The 27,405-nt window shown below is 38.7% G+C and overlaps 1 protein-coding gene across 1 annotated transcript in view; it reads left to right on the top strand.

Annotated features, from left to right (window-relative positions):
- Window positions 1–2,814: 2,814 nt before the first annotated feature.
- Window positions 2,815–27,405, top strand: part of ipo11 (importin 11) — a 135,698-nt gene continuing 111,107 nt past the window's right edge. The window contains exons 1-5 of the mRNA XM_020646465.3: window positions 2,815–2,947; window positions 7,713–7,862; window positions 10,360–10,460; window positions 14,835–14,907; window positions 18,356–18,559. Of these exons, the coding sequence (XP_020502121.1) occupies window positions 7,725–7,862; window positions 10,360–10,460; window positions 14,835–14,907; window positions 18,356–18,559 (516 nt within the window). The 5' untranslated portion in view covers window positions 2,815–2,947; window positions 7,713–7,724. The remainder of the gene's footprint in view (window positions 2,948–7,712; window positions 7,863–10,359; window positions 10,461–14,834; window positions 14,908–18,355; window positions 18,560–27,405) is intronic.

Raw genomic sequence — 27,405 nt, 5'->3', positions numbered from 1 at the left:
CACGGTACATGTTATATCAAGTCATGAGGCTTTTTTGCTATGGGGGTCTTTCAAAACATTTCAAAAGTAATTTCTTGGAAAGCCAACTGTTCAGAGCTTAGGGGTTGACATTGTTTGCTACTTGTCTAGACTTTTACAATGTTAGCGCAAGAATTAAAACTTTCCAACACCCACAGTAATGAGTGATCCCTTGAGAGCGGTTGTTTGTTTTTGCTCCTGTTCCGCGCTTTAATTACATCTTTTATCTTCACCTTATCCATAAACAGATATCTGCATATGAATGCAAATTATGTCCAAATTAGAGCGTAGACGTCGTGTCTCCACTTCAACTCCAATCTTGAATCTCAAGTTGCTATTTGGATTGTAAGCAATGACCAGTACAGGGGAAAGGAAGTTTTGGCCCAGATATCCCTCATTGCTTATCTGACACTGGAAGCCGAGAAATTGGCCGTTGCCCCAAGCGGCTAAATTGTCGCCAGAATGATAGAGACTGACCTCAGAGCAGACAGTCACAATTCTGTAGAGAGGTTCCTCGAAGAAAAGGGTATCATCCATTCAATTTCTTCCTCCAATAGATGGTTCACTACGTACCAAGTTGATATCACATCATAGGAGCGACTGTTTTTTCTGTCACTGTTTTTTCTCCTTGTAGACAAAGCTAGGCTGTATGTTTTTGGTAACCTATTGGTAAAGAGAATTCATAAATAAGCGTTTCTAAATTCGGACAGTATTGAGTAATCCATTCAAACAAACCACCTCTGGGGAAATTGGGAAATTCTAAACAAACAACAACACGTGGACCGACCGATCCAAAATGGAGACGTATGGATAAACCACTTCTCAAACCTTTTTGGCCCCATAGAGCAGAACAAAGAACAAAAACACATACAAGATAAACTACAAAGTCTAGAGTCCATTATTAAAGACTATCGGAACCCCTTGGATTCTCCAATTACCCTTAAAGGCAGAATATGCAATTTTTTGATCCAGCAGATGTCGCCCTTGAGCACCAACATGAAACCAAAACAACTCGCACTGCATTGTTGTGTTAGCATGCTAATGCTCTTTATTATACTCGTATCTAAACACTGCATGTTAATTTATACAAAATGACCGTGATCTAGAAACGCTGACGTGACATTCAACTAAGAAGTGAGTACAGTATGTTATTCTTCTTTTCTCTACTCCCTCAATTAAACAACTTTTAAACGCAAGGTGATGAGCCGGCCGGCCGTCCCGGCGATGTAAACAAGCTATATATACGGCTCGGAAAGCTCGGAAAACATCACAGACAGTGGGACTCTGACATATTCTGCCTTTAAAGAACTACAGGACAAAATAAAGTCACTGGGAACTAAAAAGATTGTGGTTTTGATGGCATCCAAAACGAAACGATAAAGTTTACAGACCAAAATCCTCTGTATGATCGGAAGCACACACTTTGTTGGAGCCAATTTCTTTGTTGTGTTTTTTTGGGCTGAGCACTCGGTGGCACTGTGAACCCAGTGAACCAAACTTGATTTAAAGGATGCTGATTGGCAGCAGGTGTTGCACACAACCGGAGGTCAATGGTTTTTGACTGTGGCTCATCATGGCAAAATTAATGAGAGAACTTGTAGTTGAGATGTTCTTGATAAATCTTAATTTATGTAAATTATTTAATGCATTGGCATATCCAACATGAACATTTTTTTGTCAGAGTGATGATTCTACAATTCTACAATTCGCTTAGCAGACGCTTTTATCCAAAGCGACTTACATCAGAGAGTAAGTACAACACAAGCAAGGATCTAGAAAAAAGGGAACAATGTCAGTAAGAGCAAACGATCAGCTGTGAGTCCGGTTGGACACACAGGTGCTGACAGGAAGTGACCAGAGGCAAAACACAACATTGACAGCAGTTCTTGAGAGCTCTAATCAGTATAGAAACCATCTTATAAGTCGTCGTTATCAAACAAAAACCATCATCATCATCATCATCAATAATATCGAGACCATCATCATTAAGTCAGTAGGTATTCATGAAAGAGCTGGGTCTTTAGCTTTTTCTTAAAGGTGCAGAAGGACTCTGCAGATCGAATGGAGTTTGGAAGTTCATTCCACCACCGGGGGGCGACAGAGGAGAAGAGTCTAGTCAGAGACTTAGGACCCTGTTGTGAAGGTTGGATCAGACGCCTTTCATTAGCAGAGCGTAGCGGGCGGGAGGGAGTGTAGACCTGGATGACAGAGTTAAAGTAAGGAGGAGACGTTTCTGTCGCTGTTTTATAAGCGAGCAGCAGAGTTTTAAATTTGATGCGAGAAGTAACTGGGAGCCAGTGTGACGAGATGAACAGCGGAGCGACATGTGCTCTTTTAGGAAGGTTGAAGACGAGTCGTGCTGCTGCATTTTGTATCATCTGCAGAGGTTTGATAGTGACTGTAGGAAGACCTGCCAGTGATGATGTTTGTTTATGTTTTTTTGGACTCACGCGTATCCGACCCGGTACAGAACAGTTTCCATATTCTCCAGGATGCAATCAAACACTTGACACAATTTAAGCTACAAACAAACTACTTTCAATGTAGGTTTTATTTTTGATTTACTCCATAACTTCAGACAGAAGAAGAAGATACTACCATCAGGGGGAAACTCAATTTTACACTCTGTTATTTAGACATGCTACACACACACACACACACACACACACACAGGCTGAAATACACACACACATGAACGAACAGGATCCCATGCAAAACATGAGTGAAACACACCACAGCTGCTGCAGTCCCTATTCACGCATGACGTCGGCTTTGAATTCACACACGTCATCAGTACGCGCCTCCAGTGTTGATCGCGCCATTCCTACAGGCGTGTGTTTTCCTCTCCCACTTACATTACCACTGACAGAGCCTCAGCAGCCGCTGCTACTGCGACGAGAGTCAGATTTTCTGCTCTAATACTCCCTAGGTGAGCCGAAGTTGTACATTACTTTTACACGTTTGAGGAAAACGTATGATAGAGAAAGTGTATTGTCGGTCTTACTGTACAAGTTTAGCTTCCCAGCTAACATGAAGCTAGCTTTGGCTTTTGGGGGACTGGACGTCTTCATATCGCCTTTTTTATTTAATTAACGAATAGGTGGTTGTTTTATTAATGTTCAGGATAACAAAAGAGGATATTCAGGTTACAAAAAGACCCAGGGTGCACAACGAAAACCAGTTTAATTTTAAATAATCTGCCCTCTTCTCACCTTTTATTTTCACCATTTATTTTGTCTTGTGCTGTCACGACTTGAACCTAACACCTGGCATTTATATGTCTTACCTTTTGACAGGATCCATAACGTTTACTGATGAAGTGACAAGGTCGTTCAGGCAGGTTTTTAAAGCTAACTTAGCTTCATGTGTTAGCAAGCTACTTGTTACACGATTTACATTTTTGCCTTGTCAGTGACAGTCAGTGAACAAGCACAGGCTCCTCTTCACACACTGACACACAGTTTGTGACTGGAGAGACAGACTGATATTGAACGGTCTTGTATGCACTCTGTAAACAGATGTGGGCCTTGTACTGTATGTGACACTAAGAAGAGTAACTTGGCTGACTTGGTTGTTATTGTCCTGGTGTTCTGCATGCGGACTCACAAAGTCATCACTTCCTGCGTCACCTGAGAAAACACGGATTGATTGATTGATTACATTTGTTTCATATCAAATAAAATCAAACATATCAAAAATACAGAACAAAATGAAAAGCACGAAAATACAATAAACAAAAAACAATGTTTAAATTATTTCACAAAAAAGAAAATTACATATATTCAGTTGATCTTCCTGAAAAGGAGTATAAAACTTATTTAATCCTAACCCTTTTCCACAGCTCAATAATTAATATTTATTAAATTAATTAACTTCCTGTGGTCCTTATAATCTCTCTATATATACAATCTATCTATGTACAATTTGCTATACTATATTTATGATACTATATTTGATATTTACAATCCAATGATTTTCCATACATATATATACAACTTATATACAATATATACAATCCATATATTTATATCTATATATACATATCTATTTGTACAATTTGATGTACTATATTTACATTTTATATATTTATACAATCCTTATATCTATACAGTTTGGTACAGTATGTTTACAATTATACATTTGATACAATCTATATCTATATACAATTTGATATAGGCTACTCTATGTACAATTTACATATATATAATACACATTAACATACACCTGTGTATACAAAACTTGTAAACCCTAATATTATTATTGTTATTGTTATTATATTTATTTTATTATTATTATTATCATTATTATTCATTTTCCTTCTTAAAGCTCTCCCTCATCCCTCTACCTTTTGAAAATCATTGCTTTGTACATTTTTTTAAACTGGATCATGTTTGGACAATGCTTTAGCTCCGTGCTCAAACCATTCCACAGTTTCACACCACCAATTGAAATGCATTGACTTTTTAAAGTCGTGCGAACAGCTAGCATCTTAAAATTTAACTTTTCCCTCAAATTATAACCCCCCTCTCTGTCAAAAAGTTTGTTTCTTGATTTGAACATGATTTGTGCCACTTGATAGTCAACCAGGTCAATGAACTTTATAGTACGGGAATCTTCTGGATGCATCTTCAGTGTTGTTGGTTAATATGTGCTTCAAATTAGGGCTGGGCGATATGGACCAAAACTCATATCTCGATATTCTTCAGCTGAATGGCGATACTCGATATATATGTATTTTATTAACAGTGAAAACACATGGAAAAATAAACTAACTGTTTGTGAATTTAAAAAGTAATATTATAAAATCAAAATGTTCCTTAAATACAATAAAAGAGAGAGAGAGGAGGAGCAGGGTTAGGAGGGACAGACAGTCAGTCATCATCATTGAGATGAGAAAAAGGTGAACTGGCACTTCTGTAACGTTATTTTAATGCATCATAAACTATATCGATATTAACGATATTGTCTTACCCTATATCTTGTTTGAAAATATATCGATATATCTTAAAAACTCGATATATTTCCCAGCCCTACTTCAAATGGTGCGTACAGATTTTCTGCAAATCGTTTCCAGATCTTTAACACAGACTGTCTACATTTTATATTCACATGGTAAGATCAGATTTGTGTGCATTTGGTATATCTACATTGGTTGAGGTTTTAATGACAGAGGGGTCAGTAACAGGTGCGTGTGTGAGGCATCGTCTCGTGATGGTTTCCTGGCAAAGGGACATCCATCTTAATGTTACCTTCCAAAAAAATGACACTGGCACGTTTGGGTCCATAAGTCAGAGGCTAGCTACATCAGACAGACTTGGAGGGAGAGAGAGAGAGAGGGAGAGAGAGAGAGAGAGAGGGAGAGAGAGAGAGAGAGGGAGGGAGAGAGAGAGAGAGAGGGAGAGAGAGGGAGGGAGGGAGGGAGAGAGAGAGAGAGAGATTTGCTAAAGCAGCTCTGTTGAACTTCTGACCTTAAAACAAAACAAAACAAAAACTTGATTGGAAAAGCTTTTTTAAATTACACGCAAATGTGTTTTTGATCAAATTTGAAAAGTACATTTATGCTTTTCAGACTGAAAAATCACTCAGGTAAAAATCTAGATGTGAGCTGGCACTCTGAGCAAGGTCAACTTATCTTCAGTAATATTTGCACGTGAGGGCACAGAATCAGTGGGCTTTTTTTTTACCTATGTCGGTTTAAGATGTGCAATACTGATGCAGCTTACACTGAGTACCTGTAGTAATGCACCGATGTATCGTTTGAGCATTGGCATCAACAGATACTTGCCCTGTTGACTGACATGTACTGTATTTATTTATTGAATACATTTCTGGCTTCGTTTTTATTAATTTCTAAATGTTTCTAGCTCTGGCTTCTCATTTGGCAACCTGTCTGCCTGCTGAATTGTTGTTACTCTGGCATGTGAATGTAATTGTCTAGTGACTGTGTCTGCTTCCTTTATATTGTCTTGGCTTCTTTGAATGACTGGGTAGGCTGTGAAACTGAATTGCCACTCTGGGTTGAATAAAGTCGTATGAATCGGAATCAGTAGTTGATGTTTATCTGTTGTGTTACATCAAGATAACAATGGCAAGTTTTTCATGGGTGCAACCCACATACTCGGCTCTGCTGCTTATCCCACAAATGCATGTTCCTTACAAATGTGGCACCCTTTTAGGATTTAGTGCCAAGAAATAAATAATCTACCAAACACAAATTTCCTTACTTTTTGTGCGATGTTTATATTGTTATTGAAACTAGCATATTGGGGGTTTCTCAAAGCTGAAACAAGTGTCAAGTGGTTTAAGTTTCTGCAACCAGGATATGATGTTTGTGACGGTCACTGCCTTAGTCAGGCTATAACTAATTGATTCTGTCCCCCTAGTTCTTGAGGAGTCGGATGGTCCATTCTGTGTTTGTTTGTGCTATGGTTGTGGGTGCGTTGTTCAAATAAATCATAGTTGCACGTGCGTGTGTGCGTGTGTGTGATGTACTTGCTGTCAGAAGGGATTTTATTTCCTCTGAGTGTTTCTTTAATGCACAGAAATTATTCCAAAGCAACATCCCACAAAGAACGAGTTGTCTGACCGCCACTCTAAGTATTAATTGCCTTCATTTTACACAGTCACAGTAGATACTACTTCATCTACGATAGCTCCCTATAATACAAACTAACTTTCACAGAGTCACTGGAGACTCAATGATTTGTTACTGAGTGAATTATTCATGCACTGATTATTAAAAGAATCGTTCTTTGGTATGTGACAATGGATTTATTTAACCAGGAGAACCTCATTGAGATTAAGAATCTCATTTGCTAGAATGTATGGCCAAAACAATGCCGCTGTGGAGATTGAAAACTCCATTTAAAGAAGCGCACAATGGATCATGGTGCTTTATATTTTTTGGGCAGTAGATGGCAGCCTTGCACAATGTTTCCCCCTTTCAGACTCCTGCAGACACTGAGATAGGTGATTTAATATTGTAGCTGTTTTGTAAACAGAGCGTGTGATTTGATCTAAGTTTTTTTTATAACTGTAATCAATGCTTCCTTTGCATTCCTTACTGTTGTTTCATGACATAATTATTTAGAGTATTATATCACAGAGTATTACCTTGTACATTTTTCTAGCAGTTTTTCATCTGTGTCTGTCAGAGGAAATAGAATAAATGTTATATATGTTTTATTGTTGAGGAAGATAATAATAAATATATTTTTAGCAGGAGTTAGACTGTTTTTGACAAACTGATGTGGAAATGTTGAAATATCCCACATTGGACACTTAACAGATCTTAAATCTGGTCTATAAAAAAACCCCTCATTATTCTATCAGTATATTTTCGAGACACAGAGTCGACTGACTTGAGTTATTTCTTTTGGACCTGAGAAGCTGTATACAGTCTTAAAAATGTTGTAGTAAATTGAAAACTCTGCATGGTAAAGATGACTGCCGGTGTGAAGTTATTTAAATGACTGTTTTAGACAGTCATTTCAGCACTGCTTGATCTATAATAAATTTGGCAGAGAAAGAATAAAGGCTGACAAAAAGAAGTCAAATCCTTGTTCTGATTTTTTTTTTTCAGCTGTCATTTGCGGTGGTGAAAGTATTTGAAAGATTTTTTCCTAAACTAAGCAAGAACTTTTCACGACTCTAGTCTGTTTCTGCCCCCCCCCTCCTCTCTTCTCCCCCTTCAGATATATCCAGCCATGGATATAGACGGTGCCAGTTCCGTGGTGCTGCAGGCGTTAACCCAAGCCACCAGTCAGGAAACAGCTGTGCTGAAGCCTGCCGAGGAGCAGCTCCGACAGTGGGAGACCCAGCCAGGCTTCTACTCTGTCCTTCTGGTGAGGGACGATATCAAAACATGGAATAAATCTGCTTCCTTGAACACAATTTAAACCTATGAATGAAGATGCTAATTAATTTGATGTATTTTACAGAAAAGCAGTTGCACTTTGGCTAAATGCAAAATGCACTATGGCTTTTTTTTTGGTTCATTTTTATATATTTTTTTTTAGAGATGGGACAGTGGATACAGTTGGAAATTGGGGAGGGAGAGAGAGTTGGGAAAAACATGCAGGAATGGAGCAAAAGGTCAGATTCGAACCATGACGCAAGCTTTGAGGACTATAGCCTCTGCACATGGAGCGGGCGCACTAACCACTAGGCGTCCAGGGCCCCTACACTCTGTTTTTTAAAGAACTTATTTCAAAACATGATAGGGGAGTGTTTTCAGGGAAGTCAGGTTTTAATAGGAGGGCTTTATGATCTTGTAATCTGCATAACAATAGCAGATAAAGAAGCTTTATGTTTTGTTCTAAAGTGACATTTCATCCTGGAAAATTTTGCACAGTAACTCTGAGCACAGATCACAAGATTTTGGGGGTAAGGAAATGGAGAAAGAGGGCGTTTGGTTTTAAAGGAATAATGAAATCTCGTTAAAAGTTGTTATAAGATTTATTAACAAATCTTTCAACGCCACGTTATTCAGAATGTAAATAAGGCTGGAGAGTCAGTGTCGGGTCATCTTCTTATCAGCGTATGTTCACCGTAAAGCCCATGTTGATCCTTGAAGGATTACACAGACGTTGTGTTTGTTTACAGTGTCAGTCAGGCCTCAATGAGAAGATGGATTTTAGTTTCATCTCTACGAGCATTCAGAAGAAAAATTGGTCCTGGATGTGTTCTGCTAAGCTGAGCGCAAACACGTTTTCCATTCTACATGAAAATATGATTTTCTATATTTTTTTTATGATAATTCGATTTTTGGAAAAGAGAGAAAACACGACGACACTTTTTAAGTCAGAGTTGATCAGAAAGGACATTCATCTAAGTAGAACCAAGCTGCCTGATTAGTCCCACTTCTGGGATCAAATCAATCAATCTTATGGTAGTTTTAATAATGTAGAATGCACAATATGGAGGAGTTTGTATACCTAAGACATGTCAAATAAATCACCAGCTCTGCCAGCTAGTTTTAATAATAGATGCAATAAAGTTTGGTGGCAGTGGGCAGGTTCTTCTTGAATGTATTTTGTTCTTGGTACTCTGCTCCCTTGAAATGGCACAGGGTTGTTTTATATCTGTATTAAAACAAATATAAAAACCTGCTTTTAGCTCATGTCTCCCCCCTCCCCCCCAAACTTGATAAAAAATTCAGAAGCCAAGAGTCCAATCACTTGATATTACTGTGCTGTTCTCTGGGGAGCTCCTGCCTTTGCTTTGAATAGGAGAATGACTTTGAGAACACTTTGAAAGTACTCAAACTGATTTTCTTTTTAGAGGTATGACTGACTTTTATAGCTCAGAAATGCTGCACTTATGAAAGAAATAGAGAAATAACAAATGAGTGTGTACAGCCTTGAATACAAAGTGAGTGTGTTTTAATGTAGCTGCAGCTGGAAGTGTTGCTTAACAGCATCAAAGAGCTGCATCATCATCCTTGCTTTAATTGAAAATAGAAAAAGAGGTAACATATTAAATGTTGAAACGAGTGTTTTGCTGCATTGTTTTTTTGGTAACTGAGCGGACCCACGAGTGTAATTTTTGAAGTCGCCCAATAAAGACTCAAAAATGTTCAATAGGTGATATTTAAGTTGGGACTGCAGTTTAGCACCCAGATGATTTCTTTTTTTAAAGTTTTCATTTTTTTGGCCTTTTCACCTTTTACTGGATAGGACAGCCGAAGAGAGACAGAAAATGTTGAGGAGAGAGTGGGGGATGTCATGCAGCAAAGGGCCCAAGGTCGGATTCGAACCCACAGCCGCTGTGCAACATACCACTAGGCTATCCGGCACCTCCCGCGCCCGGACTCTTTTACTACGGCTCCATGCTGTTGTTCTAATATGTGGTCAATGTGTTTTTGGCATTGTCTTGCTAAAACAATCAAGGCCTTCATTGAAAATATCTTCTCTATTGGTTATCATGTGTTGCTCCAAAGCCTTTTTCTATGATTCAGTATTAATGGTGCCTTCACAAATGTGCAGGTAACCCATGCCAAGTGCACTAATGCCCCCCCCCACACATACCGTCATGATGCTGGCTTTTGAACTGTGTGCTGGTTGTGGTTACATGCCAGTGAATATGCTAGATGACAAATTTAAAATGGGCATATAATCTTCAGCAAACAATGGCATTTCTCGGTCTCTACGTTTGATATTTTGTCTTTGAGCTGTTCTCAATTAAATATGGAGTTTACAAATCTTAGCGTTCTGTTTTTATTTACATTTTTCACAACGTCCCAACTTTCCCTGGTCCTTTAATCACCTGGTATAATACATTTGAGATGAGGAAAAAAAACAATGTTAACGAAGCATTTCTTTTTGTTCTACCCCTCCATAGAATATCTTCAATAACCACATGCTGGATGTGAACGTCAGGTGGCTGGCTGTGCTCTACTTCAAAAACGGCATTGACAGATACTGGAGGAGAGTAGCGCCTCAGTAAGTGCCTTCTTGCGTCTTCTTGTTCACCATTGCTGTCAGCCTTATCCTCAGCCTATTCCATCGAAGGCGTTTTCTCCTTCTCCTCCTCTCTTCCACTGTTTGTCTTTATTCTCCTCTTCATTGTCTTATTCACTCCTACTGTCTCTATTCATGAGTCTTCATCTCTGCCTCTCTTTCGGCCTTGTCATTCTCCTCAGATCTCTCTTTTTTTTCCTCTCTCACAGATTAGTAGTTGCATGTTTCTGCCTTCTCGTCCATCCTCATTGCCTTCATTCTTTCCCCAATTGTCTTTCCTTTCACCACTTTACAGCTTACGTCTGTAGTTCCCTCTTCCTCCATCACGTTTCACAGCGTTCCCGTTTCTCCTCTTTTACCTCTCATACTCATTTTTTTCAAACCATTGTGCTCTGATTTTGTACTCAGTTTATTCTTTTGTGTCCCGTTTGTCTGGTGGTTGATCCGCTTTGGCTATTCAAAGCCTTTGGTCTTTCTTTGGGTGGCTAGCTGGCTTTTGTTGGATCTGAACTGAACATTTGCTCTTAAACTTGCAGGACAGCAGTTGGCCCGAGGTAATAAGTTCTGCTCAGCCGCTCTTTGAACAATTCACAATTTGGCTTTTCTGTTCTCTCTTTCTGAAGTTTTCCTCTCTTACTGGAGTCGTTTCTGTCTCTTCAGTGGTTCAGTAAACTATTTGCTAGAGCGCTGAACAGTGCTGTTTATTTGATTACCTTTGGACCATGAATAAAAATTATAATTATTATTTTTTATTCAGCAATTACTTTTATAAGTGTATGAATCACAACATGATGGCACATATCTCCATTTTGACCTTAGAGCTCCTGGGAGGAGTTTTAGCTGGTTATAAACTATCTGAACTTAGTAATGTTGTCTCTGTATGATAGCTGTAGACTGACAGGACAGAGGGATGAGAGAGCGGGTGACCAAATAGCATCAGGATCGTTGAACCTGCTATCAGACGAGCACAGTAGCCTCATGGGGCGCCTCCTCTACCAACTGAGCTAAATCGACACTCCGAGATATTTAAGTTTAATGGAGCCATCATGAACGTTATTAGTTGCACCTGTCTTTTTTTTTTTTTTTTTATGTGTGTGGCAAGTCAGAAGGGCGGCTGTGAACAAAAAGGTCAATTGCTTTTTCCTAACTTCCAAAAAGTCCATGTAATTAATGCCGTCCAGGACTCTGTCCAGGCCAATCCATTTCTGTGTAATGCTTTATGTAAATCATGCACAAACTACAATAAAGCATATTCAGGATCTAATAAAAACCAGTATTGGGAAGTATAAGAAATATGGGTTATATGTGCTGACCCTAGAAATACATACCTCACTTTATGTATTCTGTGAAGCGTTACCTTGACTCTTTTTAAAGCAGGAACAGAACCAACCTATCAGGTTTGGAGGTTGATCTCATGTCTGGTCTGTTTTCATTGCCCTATGATCTCTGCAAACCTCTAACTGTGTACTCCAGGGTCATTTCAATTTTTCAATCACCAAAAATTGCAAACAGAAAACTTTGTGCATGCATGTTGATTTCTTTACCTTATTAAATGCTTGATGCATGTAAAGGCCAGTTATTATCAGATCACCGTTTACAAAGAGATGCTAAATAAAGTGAAGTCAGAATCCCCAATCAGAAGGATTTTAATTGGCCTGAAGAAATGTCTCTCATGTAAATATAGCTATCGATGACATAGCAATAAAACAGAGTAATGGATGATTAGAAGGTTTTGTCCAGATAAAGCCAGACGCTTTGCTTTTGTCACTCGGTAGTGGGGTATTTTTGGTAGGACGTATTCCAACCAGTTTTTGGTATGGGTGCATTAACTTTCACCTCAGAAAAGTAAGGTACTTTGCATTTTGCCAGGTTAGGAATACATTATTCATACTGACATTTTTGAAAGTCACAGATGAAGTCATAAAAAAGAACTAAAAAAATGTCTGAACCTCGGCAGTTTCTGTCTGCAGTCAGACTTAAAGGGAACACTCCTGGTCTTGGGTTTTTTGAGGTGATATTTATAATAATAATCATAACTTTATTCATATAGCTCCTTTAAAAACACGAGTTTACAAAGGGCTTTGACGTACAGCAAAAGCATAAAAAAATCAAAGCAAACGAAAAGAACAGCAAAGAACATAAACCACAACAAGAACATTGACGACGCAGAAAAAAAAAATCGACATAACCGCAAAAGAACCCATACAGCAAGATACCCAACAAACATATTTAATAGACCCAACCATCATAAGACCCAACTTAAGACCCATAATAAAAACCATCACAAGACCCTTTATAAGACACATCATAAAGCTATCGTAAGAACCTGAACATACATTCATGTTTGTTATGATCTTTGTAGATATAATATCTTGGGGACAGTTTGGGAGAATACTTTTATTTGTACTCGAGGATGAACTTTTTTGGGGGTTGAGGTCAAGGTCACCTTGATCTTTAAAAATGTCTGATGCACTAAAATGTTGAAGTGATGACATATTTAAACAAAAGGTCAACTCTAATGTTACATCAAAATGTCCTAAAGAAACACTTTCCTGGCAGCTTTTCAGTCCCATTCTTCAAATGGTAGATACCTTAGCTACTTTTTGTAACATTAAAGTGTTTTTTAACAAAACCTTTTGTCTGTTTTGAACTGTTGACAGAAGCTTATGCACTAAATCCTTTAGTGATAAAAAGATTTAGATGCATTGCAATGGATTAAAATGAACTATTATGCTGTGCATTTGCATTTGAACTTAAAAGAAAGTATCCATACTAAAATAACGTTGTGGCTCATCTGACATTAGATGGCAGCCAAAAAAAGATTAAGGGTTTTTATTTTCCCTCTTGTGTTACAACAGCTTAATATTCATACTTTCTTTCCCCTGTCATCAGATTTTCTGGCTCTTTTAGCTTACAAATGCGATTCATGTCTCAGGCTTACTCTAACTGAATATATCTTTTAATCTGTCGTCTATATTTCTTTAAAGCTTAGTGCTCTGTCAGAGTCTCAAAAATATGTGTGTTGTAAATCTTGTTTCACTAATTCACAATCTCCCTCCCAGTAATTTGTCTTCCGCCCATATCTCTTCCCTCTCTGCCCAAGGTCACAGCCTGATTTATTCCTTACATCAAACACTCTCCCACCCCATCTAGCCTCAGTAGCATTTGAAGTAGCAAGAGCAGGTTACATAGGCTATTATTTATCTATTGTTAAAGATACTGGCCGTCACTGTTTTGCACACATGCTTTTCTGGCTGCAAAAACGTACACATGTTGAGCACTGCAAGATGTGAGCTGGGGGGGAAGGCAGAGAGTTTATCCAAAGCTTATTGATTACATTTAGGGAAGCTGGCAGGTCCTGCACTCTGCTGTGTTGTACAGGGATTTAAATGGTCCCATAAAAACTTGGCAGATTGATGCCACATTCAGATCTTAACCATATTAAAGTTTTAGGGGTTGTTGTTCAGAATTTGAAATTAAATTATGAGGAGTCTCTTAGGGTATGAGCTGCATTCAGCAGTGCCAGAGCGACTGGCACTGATGAGGCTGATGGCTCAGCAGCACTGTCACCTTGCTGTATTGTCATTGGTTCAAGAAGTGTCTGTTCCTTTATCTTTTTACTTAGTTAAGAACTTGCAATATGATGTTTTTCTTCGTGTTGTTCTTCCTTGTGGGAATACAAATCTGAAATTGAAAAGAAAATGCTCAAATTGGCAAATGTTAACTGGCTTATAAAATACTGCATCAATATTTTCAAATATCCTCTGGTAAAAACAGTTATTGAGAAATATTTCATTTTCCCCCAAATATCTGTGGACTCTTTTTGACTATTTTTTTTTTGGGTGTGAATTATTCCCTGTGGCATGTCACTTAATGACAGTTTGGTTGTAAAGACAATCAAACCAGGAACCAGACAGGAGCACCTGTCCACAACAGGTCCGGAGGGGACGGTCACATGTTGTGTGTTTTTGTCCATTAATGAAATATATCAACAAGCAAAATGTCCAGTGGTCGAAAAAAAATGCGAAGGACTGTTTCTCTGAAGTACATCCACATTTTAACGGACAGATGAGCTTCACAATTATTATATTTGTTTTCAACTGAGCTGTGCCACATTTACTGCTCAGTTACAAAAAAAAATATAACGGCCCGGCCGATGTGGAATTTTTGGAGCCGATACCGTCATTATCGGCTGGCTGATTTACCCTTCTTATACACATAGTGGTTCTCTGCTGCTATGCAATGGATAAACCCTCCTCACTTAAATAAGTAACCCACATGTTACTCTTGCTCCTCTTAAAAGATTTTGTTGCTTCTTTTAATCATCTTTCTGGTTGTTGTTTTTTTTTTTTACAGTGCTTTATCAGAAGAGGAGAAGACATCACTGCGTGCTGGACTTATCACAAACTTCAACGAGCCTGTGAATCAGGTGAGTTTACAAAGACACTGCAATGAAGTTTATTAAAGAGAAAACGACAAACTACTGTATACCTTACAAACAAATCCCAAACGTTGCCACCCCCCCCCACCCTAAAAAAATTGGTTAAAGCAATAACTGAAAGTGTCTGTAAAACAAAGATAGAAAGTTAAAAATTTAAGACCAGAATTGTGCAAATATTGAAGCTAACTTTGAGGTCCATAAATCTTAATGTGTAACAGATCATTTTTACATGATGCATGTTTAAGAAATATTCGGAGGGAAGAGGAACATTGTGTCATGACGTTGTGAAATTCAGTTGTACTGTGTGAATTCACACCAACCAATAATACTCCATTACAGATGCACTGTGCGAGTTCACAGGAGTAATGACAGCAGGTGTTTGTTATGTCGCTGTTGAAAAACCTCAATCTCTAAAGGGTTATGACTTTCTTCATTGGCAATTCTTTTCACAGTTCAAAGGAGAACGATGCAGCAAATAAATATTACAAGATTCAAGCTATATGGAGAAAGGGTGGGACAATATAATGCTATGGCAGTGTGTTGTCCTCCTGTCTCTGGTAATACAATTATCAAATCACACGTGTCAATATTGATAACTCAATAAATAATATGTCGGTCTGAACGGATTGCCCTTGACTCACTACGTTACTCGTTCATGTCTCCTCGTGGTGGCTCTTATGACATGAATGAGGGTAACTTAAACAGAAGATCCTCGGCCAAAGAAAAAGCTGACGGCAGACATCAAGACTTATCATTATAAACTTGCAATATTTCGATTATAGCAGAACTGATGTATGATGTAATTATTAGTTTCCTGGGCCACGTATCGCGTATCACATCCTATCCTGACGTGTTATATCATATCGTGAGTTACCCTGCGTTTCCCAACCCCTTATATGGAGTCCATTTGGCTTAGGAGACGGTGAAGATGGCCTTGACTGTTGGCCCTACATCCTGTATCCTGCAGCTTTTACATCTACAGTAACAGTGTGAGAGAGTGCCCTCCAACATATGGGCCCTATCAGGACTGATGGGGTCCATATGGCAAGCAATAAGGGCCATTTAAACCCCATATGTCTCACCAGTCTAAGCCCGTCTTTGGCAAATCAAATCTCGAGATAGGCTTGTGCATGTCTACAAGTGTGGTCGTGCCTTCGTGATTTTGACTATTAACATGCAGAAGTTTCTGAAATGTAACTTTTGTAAGCTCCCCTGACTTCTTCTCTTCTGACTTATTGATACCTGCACATGAAAGTTGCATTGACGGATTATTAATGTTGTAGTTAAATTAGAATAATAAAGTTAACTGAAGCATGCACTCTGTAGACTATGCCATACATTCTCGTTTTTATAGTCTCTGACTGTTTTTGATCCCAATCATTGTTTTATAGCTACCATCAGTTAAAGTGAGCAATGTGCCACCCCGGCAGATTTCAGCTGCCATGGGGTACAAACATGAATTTGTGATTTAGAAATCAGACTGCCATTACAGAAAATATGTAGTCAGCTTAAGAATGTCATTAAACATATGGTACTGTTATACAAACAGCCCTTTTAGTGTCATCTTCAAATGAAGTGTGAGATTTCCAGGGTAACAACAGAGCCAGCAGCTTTGTCTACAGTCGACGATCGTGTACAGAAACGAATCGAATCAAAAACTTCTACGTTTATAACGATACAAATCAACATCACTGCAAACTTTTAACTTCCAAAATGACAAAAAAAATTGACTCCTCCACAAAACATTCGAATAAAAAAAACAACAACTGGATGTCATGTAAGTTGCAAATGAAAGCTGGGCAGGATTAGTTTGGGCTGTGTATACATAAAGTGGAAACTGTATGAGCGCATCTGTCGTTTGCACCAGACAATAGATCTCTGAAAGTTACACATCGTCCATTTTCAACAGCGCTTTATATTTATGATAGAAGTGTGTTTTTAGCAGGATGTATGACCCAACAGCTTTTCAATTAGGTGTACAAGGTGTTGGGTAGAAATCCTCAGATAAAGGTGATGTTCAAACAGTACCATGATCTTCAATTATTCCTCATACAGTGCTCATTAACTGCTGGGTCATAAAGTGTCCTTATCAGACAGGACGTGAGACCTTTCCATTCATGTTGAATGATTAAGTGTCAGATCCTTTGGCCAATGTCAAAGAAAAGGTCAGATTTAAATGTTAATTGTTCAGCAAGAACACATTCTATAGTGTCAAGAAATATAATGACAAGTGAAGCCATCACAAGGTCGTACGCCTCACATTTTAGAGACAGCGAAGCCCTGACACTAAAAGCTTGTTTACGAGTGTGATGTAACACACATCTCTCTAATGGTAGATAGATTTAGGAAAGTATGTTTCCCATAGGGGTGGGAGAAAATATTGATATGATAATATATTGTCATCCTGTGAAGTGAAAACATGGATCCTGAAAAACCAATCATATTGATTGACACATGTTTGTTATCCTTTTTCGTTGTCATAACTTCTTTATATGGAAGACAATTTTTGTGTGTGTGTGTGTGTGTTGGTACATATGGCAGTATGCTCTTAGTGGGTGTGGAGGGAGGGTGGTAGGTTTTAGGTCAGGGAATGTGGCCATGATGTTATCTGGTTTGTGTGTCTACCTGCCCAGGGACTGCAGATAGAATCTAGCCAATCAGCTAAATCTGGTGCAATGCATCTCCTCTCATTAATTGAGATTAATACATATTTTCTGAATGATCCCTGACAAACTAACCAAAAATCTAAACTGAACTGAACTGTGTGATTTAAGTATCGATCAATGTTTCCAAATGAATGAATGAATGAAACCTTTATTGCCCCTTGGGGAATTTGCCTTGCACAGAGAGCATAAAACACTATACAAACAAACATTTACAGGACAGCACATAAAACACACGAAAAACCCACTAAAGCATCACATGATTAAATGAGGGACTTCAGCAAGTTAAATAAAGTGCAGAGTGCCAAGTTTGTCCTGTATAATCAGCTCTAATTAAGCAGCTGAGTACTGCGCAGTACAAACGATGTAATGCCTCTTTTAGTCCTCATATCGATACTTTAGAGATAAGTTAACATACTTTTTTTGCCAATTTGACTCACCGGTTCACTTCTTCATGACTTTTCAAAGTGTTGCTTATGACATGAATAAAGGTTGTGAGAGAGGGGATGATGTTATACAGTAGTGGTTGGGCCCTGCTGCATTTCCCATTCCTAATTTTCTATGCTATTTGCTGTATGATAATTTTATCATGTCATAATAACTATAAAGAATCTTAATTTCTCATGGTCCAAAGTACTGATTTGATATCATATCTTGAGACATTGCATTATATGTTGCTGTAATCCAGAATGTTCATTCGATGTAACCACCTTTTGCTGTATTTATTCTTTGCCTCTGGACGTTTTTATTTCCTCTCTGTGTTCTTTCGACAGATAGCGACCCAGATTGCAGTACTGATAGCCAAGGTGGCCCGTCTGGACTGCCCCAGGCAATGGCCGGAGCTCATTCCTATTCTGCTCGAGTCCGTGAAGGGTCAGGATGGCCTGCAGCAGCACCGAGCGCTGCTAACCTTCTATCATGTCACCAAAACCCTGGCGTCCAAACGTCTGGCTCAGGACAGGAGGCTTTTCCAGGATGTGAGTTCAAAGTTTGAGCTATTTTATGAGTTGTTTTCTCACCACTCTCATCTTATTATAATACCTTACTTTTCCTGATCTTACATTATGACATCATGTATAAGTCTATATTTTCTTCTCTTCCTTTATGTGCTCATCACTTGATGCAGCAGCTGTACAAATCTTGAATAAAAGGTGGATTCATTCTCAACAAAGGGGGAATAGGAAAACCTGAACATCCTCTAGGGCCTTCACCTCTTTTTTTGTTTAAACTTGTATTCTTCACTCGGAAATATTCCCATTTCTCGTCTGTTTCCTTTTTTGTGACTTTTGATCATAAATAGCTGACTAGTAGGATGATCTCAAGTGTAGGTTCTTTTCAGTTTCACATTTTGCCTGAAGGAGATGCTGTTTACCTGCCGTATGAGGGAGACATGTCGAATACAAAATGAATGGCAGCCAGATTTACTGTGCATGCCCGTGGCTCTGTTTTCATGCATGACCCGTGCGAGATTGACGTGTTTTGGAATAGATTTGTCTACGTTTCTAGCTGTTTGTTGAAGAGATTGTTTTTGGGTGAAGGCTGTATGTGTGAGGCAACTTTCAAAAATGCAGTGAAGCTCAGAAAATTGCCTTTTTTTGCCATCCCTGGTTTTTAAGAACATTTATGATATAAGAAGGAAGACCGTCTTTTTTGTTTAAGCGTTTCCCATAAAATGACATGTATAACTGTATACACCTGGTCTCTTTTTTCCCCCTCACGCTGGCTTGCCCTGCGTCTCTCCGTGTATGCCTGATGCACAGAGATAGATAAAAAGCCAAATATACTTTGGCTTTGGTTCATATAGCTGGGAAACACTGGGCTGATAAAATGATTAAACGGACCCACAAAGAAAGACAGAGCAGAGGAAATCAGAGGCACGGACTGAGATCAAATAGCTGGACTTTATGCAAAGGTATTCTCTGTGCCTAAAAATGTGCCCATAGGCAATATGAGGAACAAAGGCAGCCTGAGCCCCACTTATCAGTAGATTTTATTATTTTTTTTTTTTTTAAATGAATCACTTATGACTTTGATTCTAAATGGTCCATGCACAGCATCTTCTCCCTTGTCATGACATAACTGGCTTTGGTAGCCAATGTGTGTGCTCACACCACACACAGTGAAGAAATGACACAACAAAATACAATGGTAGCACTGTTCAGTTCTGCTCCAGGTGCACTTTCTGCTTTTTTTTTTTTTTTTTTTTTTTATATATATATATATATATATATATATATATATATATAAAAGCTTAAAGGTAACATATTATGAAAAATACACTTTACCATGTTTTTCTAACACTGATATGTGTCCGTAGCCTTTCTACAAACCCCCCAACTATGAGAAAAGTCCATCCTCTCCGTCTTTTGCTCGCTCCACTTTTCAGAAAATGTGTGCTAAAACAGGCCGTTTGAAGATTTTCCCTTTGTGACACCGCAAAGGGCAGTAACCCCTCCCCCAGCTGGGTGACACTCCCACAGCTAGCTGTTAGTTCTGTCCTCTGAGTCTGCCTTCTCACTGTTAACAATAGGGCATGGAGCAAGAAAGCCCGAGTCACCCGAGCCCTTCCAGAGGTGCATGGTTGAAACCAGCTCACTTGCGTTTAAAGCTACAGACACAGAAACAGCCTGTTCTGAGTAGGGCTCTTAAACTTTTCTTTTATCTCATGGTATGGTAACCTTTCACTGCACAACAAGAATCGTCTTTCCAGTATCTTTCAAACAGTCAGTAAAACAATTGGCACACAGCAGCTTTCCTTATCAGATATCGGGAACAGACAAATTGTGAGGAAAACAAAGTCCATCTTGTCCAGTTCTGAACAATCCTCTCTGGGAGGAATTTGTTCTTCTCCCCTCTGTTGGGGAGGTACAGGCTGCCCAGGGCCAAGAGCAACAGATACAAACTTCTGTATTTTCCTCATGCCATTCATACACTAAATCATCCTTAAACCATGACTGCACTTTAAAGCAGCACTGAAGCACTTTATTTATATTGCTATTATTCCAGTGAAAATTTTAACTGCTGGGGACTATTTTTAATTTTCTTGGTTGTATTTCTTAAGGTTGTGTTGCGCTTTCCTATATCTTTTTATCTGTTGTGTTTTTATGTCCACTGCTGTAAATCAAATTTCCATTCCAGGGACAATAAACAAACCAAACAGCGGAGTTTGGTTTGTCAATTAAATTTAAAATAAAGTGTTCTTAGAAATATGTTCAAAATGTTGCAAGAACCGGAAGAAGGGACTGACGAAACTGCTTTTGTAAAAAAATAAAAATCACGGTGAGTTTTACTTAGTCACTGGTGTTCCTGACATTTATCCAGAGTCTGCATCGTCATTTAGGTACCTCCTCTAGTCTACTCTCACTCTTTTACCCTCTTATGTTTACACTTTTACTCTCTCACTCGATTTAGTACGAACATAATGTTTGCATAAGTGCTTTGGACGTGTGAGTGTGAGTGGGGGTGTTAGAGTGTGTCTACTCCTTCCTGATGACTATGTGCACTTCTCTTATCCTTCAAACCAACCAAAACAACAACCGGGTGTGACAGCATCATTAGAGTTTATGTCTTTGCTTATCGAAAGGACAGGATGTTGCAGGTGTGGGCTCAACTCTTTTCACCAGACTCATCTTACCAGATAGACGTAGGAAACCGGGAAGAGGAGGGGGCGATAAAGTGGCAGAGGGTGGGTGTGTAGATGAAGGGATTAAAGTGAGGTAGAGCTTCTGATGACAGAAAGAGGGATCACGCCATCCTGTAGCTTTGTTCATTGCGTGTTTTGGACAATTTTCACCAGCAGTATGATGCTGAAGTACATTACTCGCCTTTTGAAGTGTTTCTCTTCGTATTCCGTGTTCACATCAACGGGATCCACGCATATGACGTGCATCAAAACGAACACCGAAGCTGCAGAAAAATATGAAGGAAAAAAAAAAAAACACATCGGAAGCCACAGTTTTAAAATGAGACATAGTACCATAATCGTTGCATTTACTGGAGAGATGTCGACAGTGGACTTATCGTTTTCTATTTTTCTCTCTCTCGCTCTCACGTTCAGGGATTTTATTGATAAACCGAAAAGGTCGGGAAATATACCTGGGCGTCCATAAATATACCCGGACGGCCCGCCACTACTAATTGTCAGTACTAGAGAAGAAATTAGATACGCTATTATTGATGAATAAACTCATTGCCACCAAACCGGATTCTTTCATGTTCTCAGGCTTACAGTTTAACTGTGGTTTGCTTAGCGGCAGCATGTTAGACAGGATGACAGATTTCATGTAACTCAGGGGTATCCGTATCAATGTGGATCACAGCACAGGAGCGTCAACCTTGATCCCAACAGGCTGCCTGATATAATTTGCTATCGTTCACCCAGGATATCATATATACTGTATACTCTCCTGTGTTTCATGGCTCAGCGACTCACATTTTTCAGGTGCCATACTTTACAAGAACAGTATAAATACGTTCACAGACGGACACAAGCAGTTACCATATTTACTGATAAATTCTGTCAATCATGTTTATTTGTTATATTATCTTTTATTTATTATATAATATAGTTATACTATTCTCTTAACACAGAAGTTATATTTATTAATCTTTAAAGCAGATCTCAAATCGATTTTCATTAGCTATCCCCACTTCCATATAAAATACATGGCCTTCAAAAGATTGAATTTCGTCACATAAACAGAGATCTTTTCGTTATCAGCATCAGGTTGATTTTCAAGTAAGTTTACAAATATAAGGGATCTGACTTGGTATAGTGAAAGAAAAAAAATCATGGATAACTCTCTTGGATCTATGTTCGATCTGTAGAGATATATAGATATACACATTTATTGCGTTGATCCCGCAAATTAATTTATCAAATACTTGTGGAAAAGATATATAAGGAAGACAAGATGGTCACTTGAAAGTCAAAACTTGTCAAATGTTTTCAAAAGGAATGTAAAGCAAGCTTGAAGAACATTGGCACAGCATTTTCCCAGAGTAAATCCTGTATTCGTTTTGGAAAGGGGGCCATAAAGACGCAGCATTGTTGTAAAGACCTTGTGCATGTTGAGGTTGTTTGCTTTTTGTGACTCTCAAAGTTTCATTAGTGTAGAGATATTATATGGCACAGGTGAAAACCAACTTCTGGATTTGTGCTGTTCAACAGAAGTAGAGGAGCTGAAGCCCACAGAATGGGTCATGTACGGATTGTCTGCAGGAATAAACTTCACTTTTTGCACTCTTTATCAAATGAAGATAATGTTTGCTTTTCTTGGAATTTGCCACCCTGTTGTCACACACACACATACACACACACCCTAAGTCACCACATGGATAAGAAAAATAATTGATTCTAAGAGTCATTAGAATTTCCCTCTTGAATAATTCACAAAAGCCATTAGCTGGAAGTCATGTGTTTCCCTGTTCACTTTGGCCAGCTACATTACTCACGTCTTTCCTCTTCCATGCCACTTTAACAACATGCAAACCTACAGTATATAACCATAACTGTCGATAGTCGGGAGAGCAGGCTGAGGTTGTCTACTCACAGTAATGAAGTTACAGTTTATGGAGCTGTAGTCTCTCTGTGCTGTGCAGTCAGGGGACTTCAGTAGTTTCTAGTTATGGTGTCTTTTCAGGTGTGGCAAATGTTGCTGTAGATTTTTTTATAAAGTATTTTAGTGCAGCGTAGGACTGTCTCCTATAGCAGAACTTTTCAGAGCAGATTTCCAGATCAAAACAAAGGCTGTCTTCTAAGCCTCCCACCTCTCCTTCTGTCTCCACACTTTGTCCCTCCCGTCCTGGTTTCACTAGCAGGGACGGAGACGGCAGCAGATGAATGCCAATAAACATCTGTAAACAAGGTTCTGTGATCAATTGTAAGAAATTATAAACATGTCAAAGTTGATCCGGATAGTCTTTTCTTTGTTTTGGAAAGTTTTTTCGGTTCTCCTTCTGTTGTACTCTCGCAGCGACACTCTCTTTTAATCCACATAGACACAGCTTCCCTGAGAGGGTGGGGCCGTGGCTCTTTTCCCCACGTTGTGTTAGGGCTTATGGTTGGACAGGGAGGGGTTCACTCGGGAAAAAAAAAATCATGTATGAAACTAGTTTCAGAAAAGCAAGCTGAAGGAAGCGCCGTCCCATCCAATTGAACACCGTCCCGAGATTAACCAGTCCAGAAGGAGTTTAATTAACTGCACAATGTGTTTATGTTGGTTATAATTGATTTATTTGCCACCTTGACATTCAGAATGTCACAGTGTGCCTCTAACCTTAGATTTCTAACAGTATCAGACAATTTCATGGCCTGTTTCGATACCACTGCTGCAACTACAAATAGAAGTCATAGGCTCCAAATATTGGGGTAAAAGTTTTTAATAAAACAAAACAAGCACTAGAAACACAGTGACTGTTAGAGGATCGTGTGCTCTGATGTCCAAAGAACTCCCATAAATGTTTCCACTTGTTTTCATATTCTTTTGTCCTTCCTTTAGTTATGCAAGTCGGTCTCTCCAGTGCAATACTAGATGTCATCTTCTTCATCCATATGCTTACCATCGACATATCCTCCAGGATAAAGCTATCATCCTCCCAGCCTGCAGGAGTCCAAAAAGTTTGATAACCTTAGTGCAGTGCAGCACCAGCAGCCATGGGAGACTTTATAATGCGGTTCAGTAAATTGAGTCAATCTCTGTAAAGCCGCCCCTCAGGCTTCGGCCAGGCTTATCAAGTTTTTATTGATCATATCTGAACACTTATCAACTCCATTTTTTTTCCTTCTTTCCATCCCCTCTATCATGTAGATGAATGCAACGCTCCCTGACGTCACCTCCGTGCGTCCAAAAGGAGGGTAGCTCAGATCACAACAAACAAGTGTCTTACTTTACTGAGCTCGAGTTTAAAGACTTACGGGAAGTAAGTCGGCAAGAAAGCTCTTGTTTCCCGAGCTACTGTATTGTTTCGGTCACTGCATCCTATCTAAAAAGCCCTTTTGAATGTTTATTCCTAGGAGGAATTACAGATTAAATTATTACAAGGTTTTTAAATCCTGATTTGAAGTAGTAGAAGAAAGTTGATTTTAATGTTATTTACAGAACCTTTGTTTTTTTTTAAAGCTATAATTACAGTCTGTGGTTCAGTTGAGACTGTAATTATTCGTGACACCTTTAACACATGCCTGTGACACTGTACACCTATGGGATATGTTTATTTATTGAAGCTATGTTTATACCTGTGTTTAGTCTGCATGCGTGAAGATGGGGAAAGAACTGCCTGGCAAGAGAGAAACATTTAGCAGGAAACCTAATTTTTTTTATGATTATACAGACTCATGTCTTAAGGTACCTCGTGAAGTTTCTGCATTTTCTCTTGACAGGGAGGGAGGATAAAACTGTAAGCTTTCACATCAACTATAAAAACCGTTGACAGAATTCATTAATAGGTGGTGAGAATGCGAGCACGCTAAAAAAAGTCCTGTACATTTTGAACATTAACCATAGGTTGTCAGAACTTTAAATCCTTAAGATACTTTGCAATAAAAAGTGTTGTAAAAGAATACCAACTCTGGTGTTTTATGAATGAATCAATAGTATCGAAAAGTACCAAAGCAAAAAAAACAGATCTTCAGCTGCCTCAAACAAATGGGAGAGAGAGAGAGAGCGCAGTGGTGGGTTATTGAAATTCACAGGTTGGTTGAACTTTAATGTGAGTGATATTTTGGGGAATCCTTTAAAATGGGTCTATACTCTTTATGGGGACAACAACTGAAGATAATGTCTAAACTGCATACAATCCTGGAAAGAAGCTGCTGTCTATCAGGACCAAAACCTCACATCACAAGAACAGCTTCTTTCCCCTCTGCTGCCCGCCTCATCAATAATGTCTCTCCCCTTCTCCCCTCGCATAACACAGACTCTCATTAAGCCCCATTACGCCTACTGGACTTTCATATATTCTGTTTACATGCACACTGAGGAGATTTATACTACAAGTTATTTTCACTGTAAATAAATAATACACATACCTGCACAACGCCTTCACCGCACCTTTTGTACATTTTGTGTTTTTATAGTTTTATATTCTATTATACGTTTAATAGCTTTTTAAAATGTTATCTTATTCTGTGTAAGTTGTCAGCAGGAGCTCTGCTGTTTTATAGCTTCTTACTATTTTTGCTTGAGTGCTTTGCTCATTGTTTTGCACCAAACACCAAGTCCAATTCCATCTGGCAAAAAAAACAGATTCTGATTCTGATTCTTTGGCAAAGTTAGGCACCAAAACGTTGCCAATGTAGTTTTGCAATTTGAACATTATGCAGAAGTTTACTTGCAAAATGGGTGCCATTTCATTTGTCTTGTATTTTGTTTTCTGTTTATTTCAAAAGTATTACTTGTTGCTGTGGTATTGGAGCATGTATGGTTATCATTTGATTTTCACTTGTATAGTATTAGTGTTTGAAATTCTGGTTTTGTGACCACCACATTGTACACCGGCCAATTATATCTCCTAGTTGTTGATCTAGTCATGGTAAAAACCTATTTCTGGGGTGCTGGTGGCGCAGTGGTGGTGCGCTGTGGAGGCTATGGTCCTCCAAGCGGGCGGCCCAGGTTCGAATCCCACCTGTGGCTCCTTTCCTGCATGTCATTCCCCTCTCTCTCTCTCTCTCTCTCTGATTTCCGGCTCTGTTCACTGTCCTGCCTCTCCATTGAAGGCACAAAAAGCCCAAAAATAAATGTAAAAAAAACCAACAGATTTCTTCCTATGCACAATAGTTTAAATGAACTCGGAGCCTATTGAAACATGATAAGACCAACACCACTTTCTCACATGTCATTTGATTGCCTGAAAACTGAACACCAATGGAGAGAGAGTCCCAAAAAAAAGAAATGGAGATTATTTCCTAAACTTGTTTCATCTTATTTAGATTTCAATGCTTTGGATTAGTTTGTGATCTGAGGAATGGGGAATATGCCGAGCCGAGAAACTTGCCAGTGTTGCAGTTTTTTTCTGTAAAGAATCTATCAAAGCTGATGCTGTGCTGTCAAAGTGAGGATTTCCTCTTTCAGCAGACATGCAGTACGTCACCATCCCGACCACTGGTGCTCAGAGTTTTCCTACTTGGCTTTTCAGTGTTAAAAAAAAAAACCCCAGTATTGTGATGTCAAATATTCATTTTTATTTTTTCTATGAAGAATTATGATTGGAATTATTCACTGGCTTATTTCAATATTTGTTTTTACCTTAATCAGGGGGCGAGAATTACTTTGAAAGTTACAGCAGTGTAGGAATATTTGAGTTGACTCAAAAATGTATTTTATCATCGCATTAACATAACATTGCTGTAATGGCATGGACAAAAACTATATGTAAATTGCACAACTGTGCCTGACCTGAATTCACAACACCCACAGTGCCCCCAGTGGAGAGGGGTGTCATTACAATGAAAAAAATCAATCTCAGGATTTCCCTGAATTGATATTGAATTGGGAAAATAATAATTGCAATGCATTGATGAATCAAATTTTTTAACCAGCCCTAATATGTAACGATACAGATTCCAATAATTTTAACTCTTAATTTAAAAAATAAAATCAACTAAAATGCGTAAAAGTCCTGTTTCTCATTTGAGTGTAGTTTTCACACCTTTTGTCCCACATGACGCCTCAATGTGTTGAATAGTTACTCTTATATGTTACCTCTTCAGTGATCTGTTTCTCATTTTATAGAAACATAAACTGAATCATCCTGTGGTTTGATATTTCTGGTATGTCTTCTCAGCCTAGACACTGTAGTTGACACTTAGAGCATTTTTGTCTAC

This window comes from Labrus bergylta, chromosome 2 (assembly GCF_963930695.1).
Source record: "Labrus bergylta chromosome 2, fLabBer1.1, whole genome shotgun sequence".
Classification (NCBI taxonomy): Eukaryota; Metazoa; Chordata; class Actinopteri; order Labriformes; family Labridae; genus Labrus; species Labrus bergylta.
The sequence above is the reverse complement of the archived record's forward strand: the minus strand, read 5'-3'. Positions and strand labels throughout refer to the sequence as shown.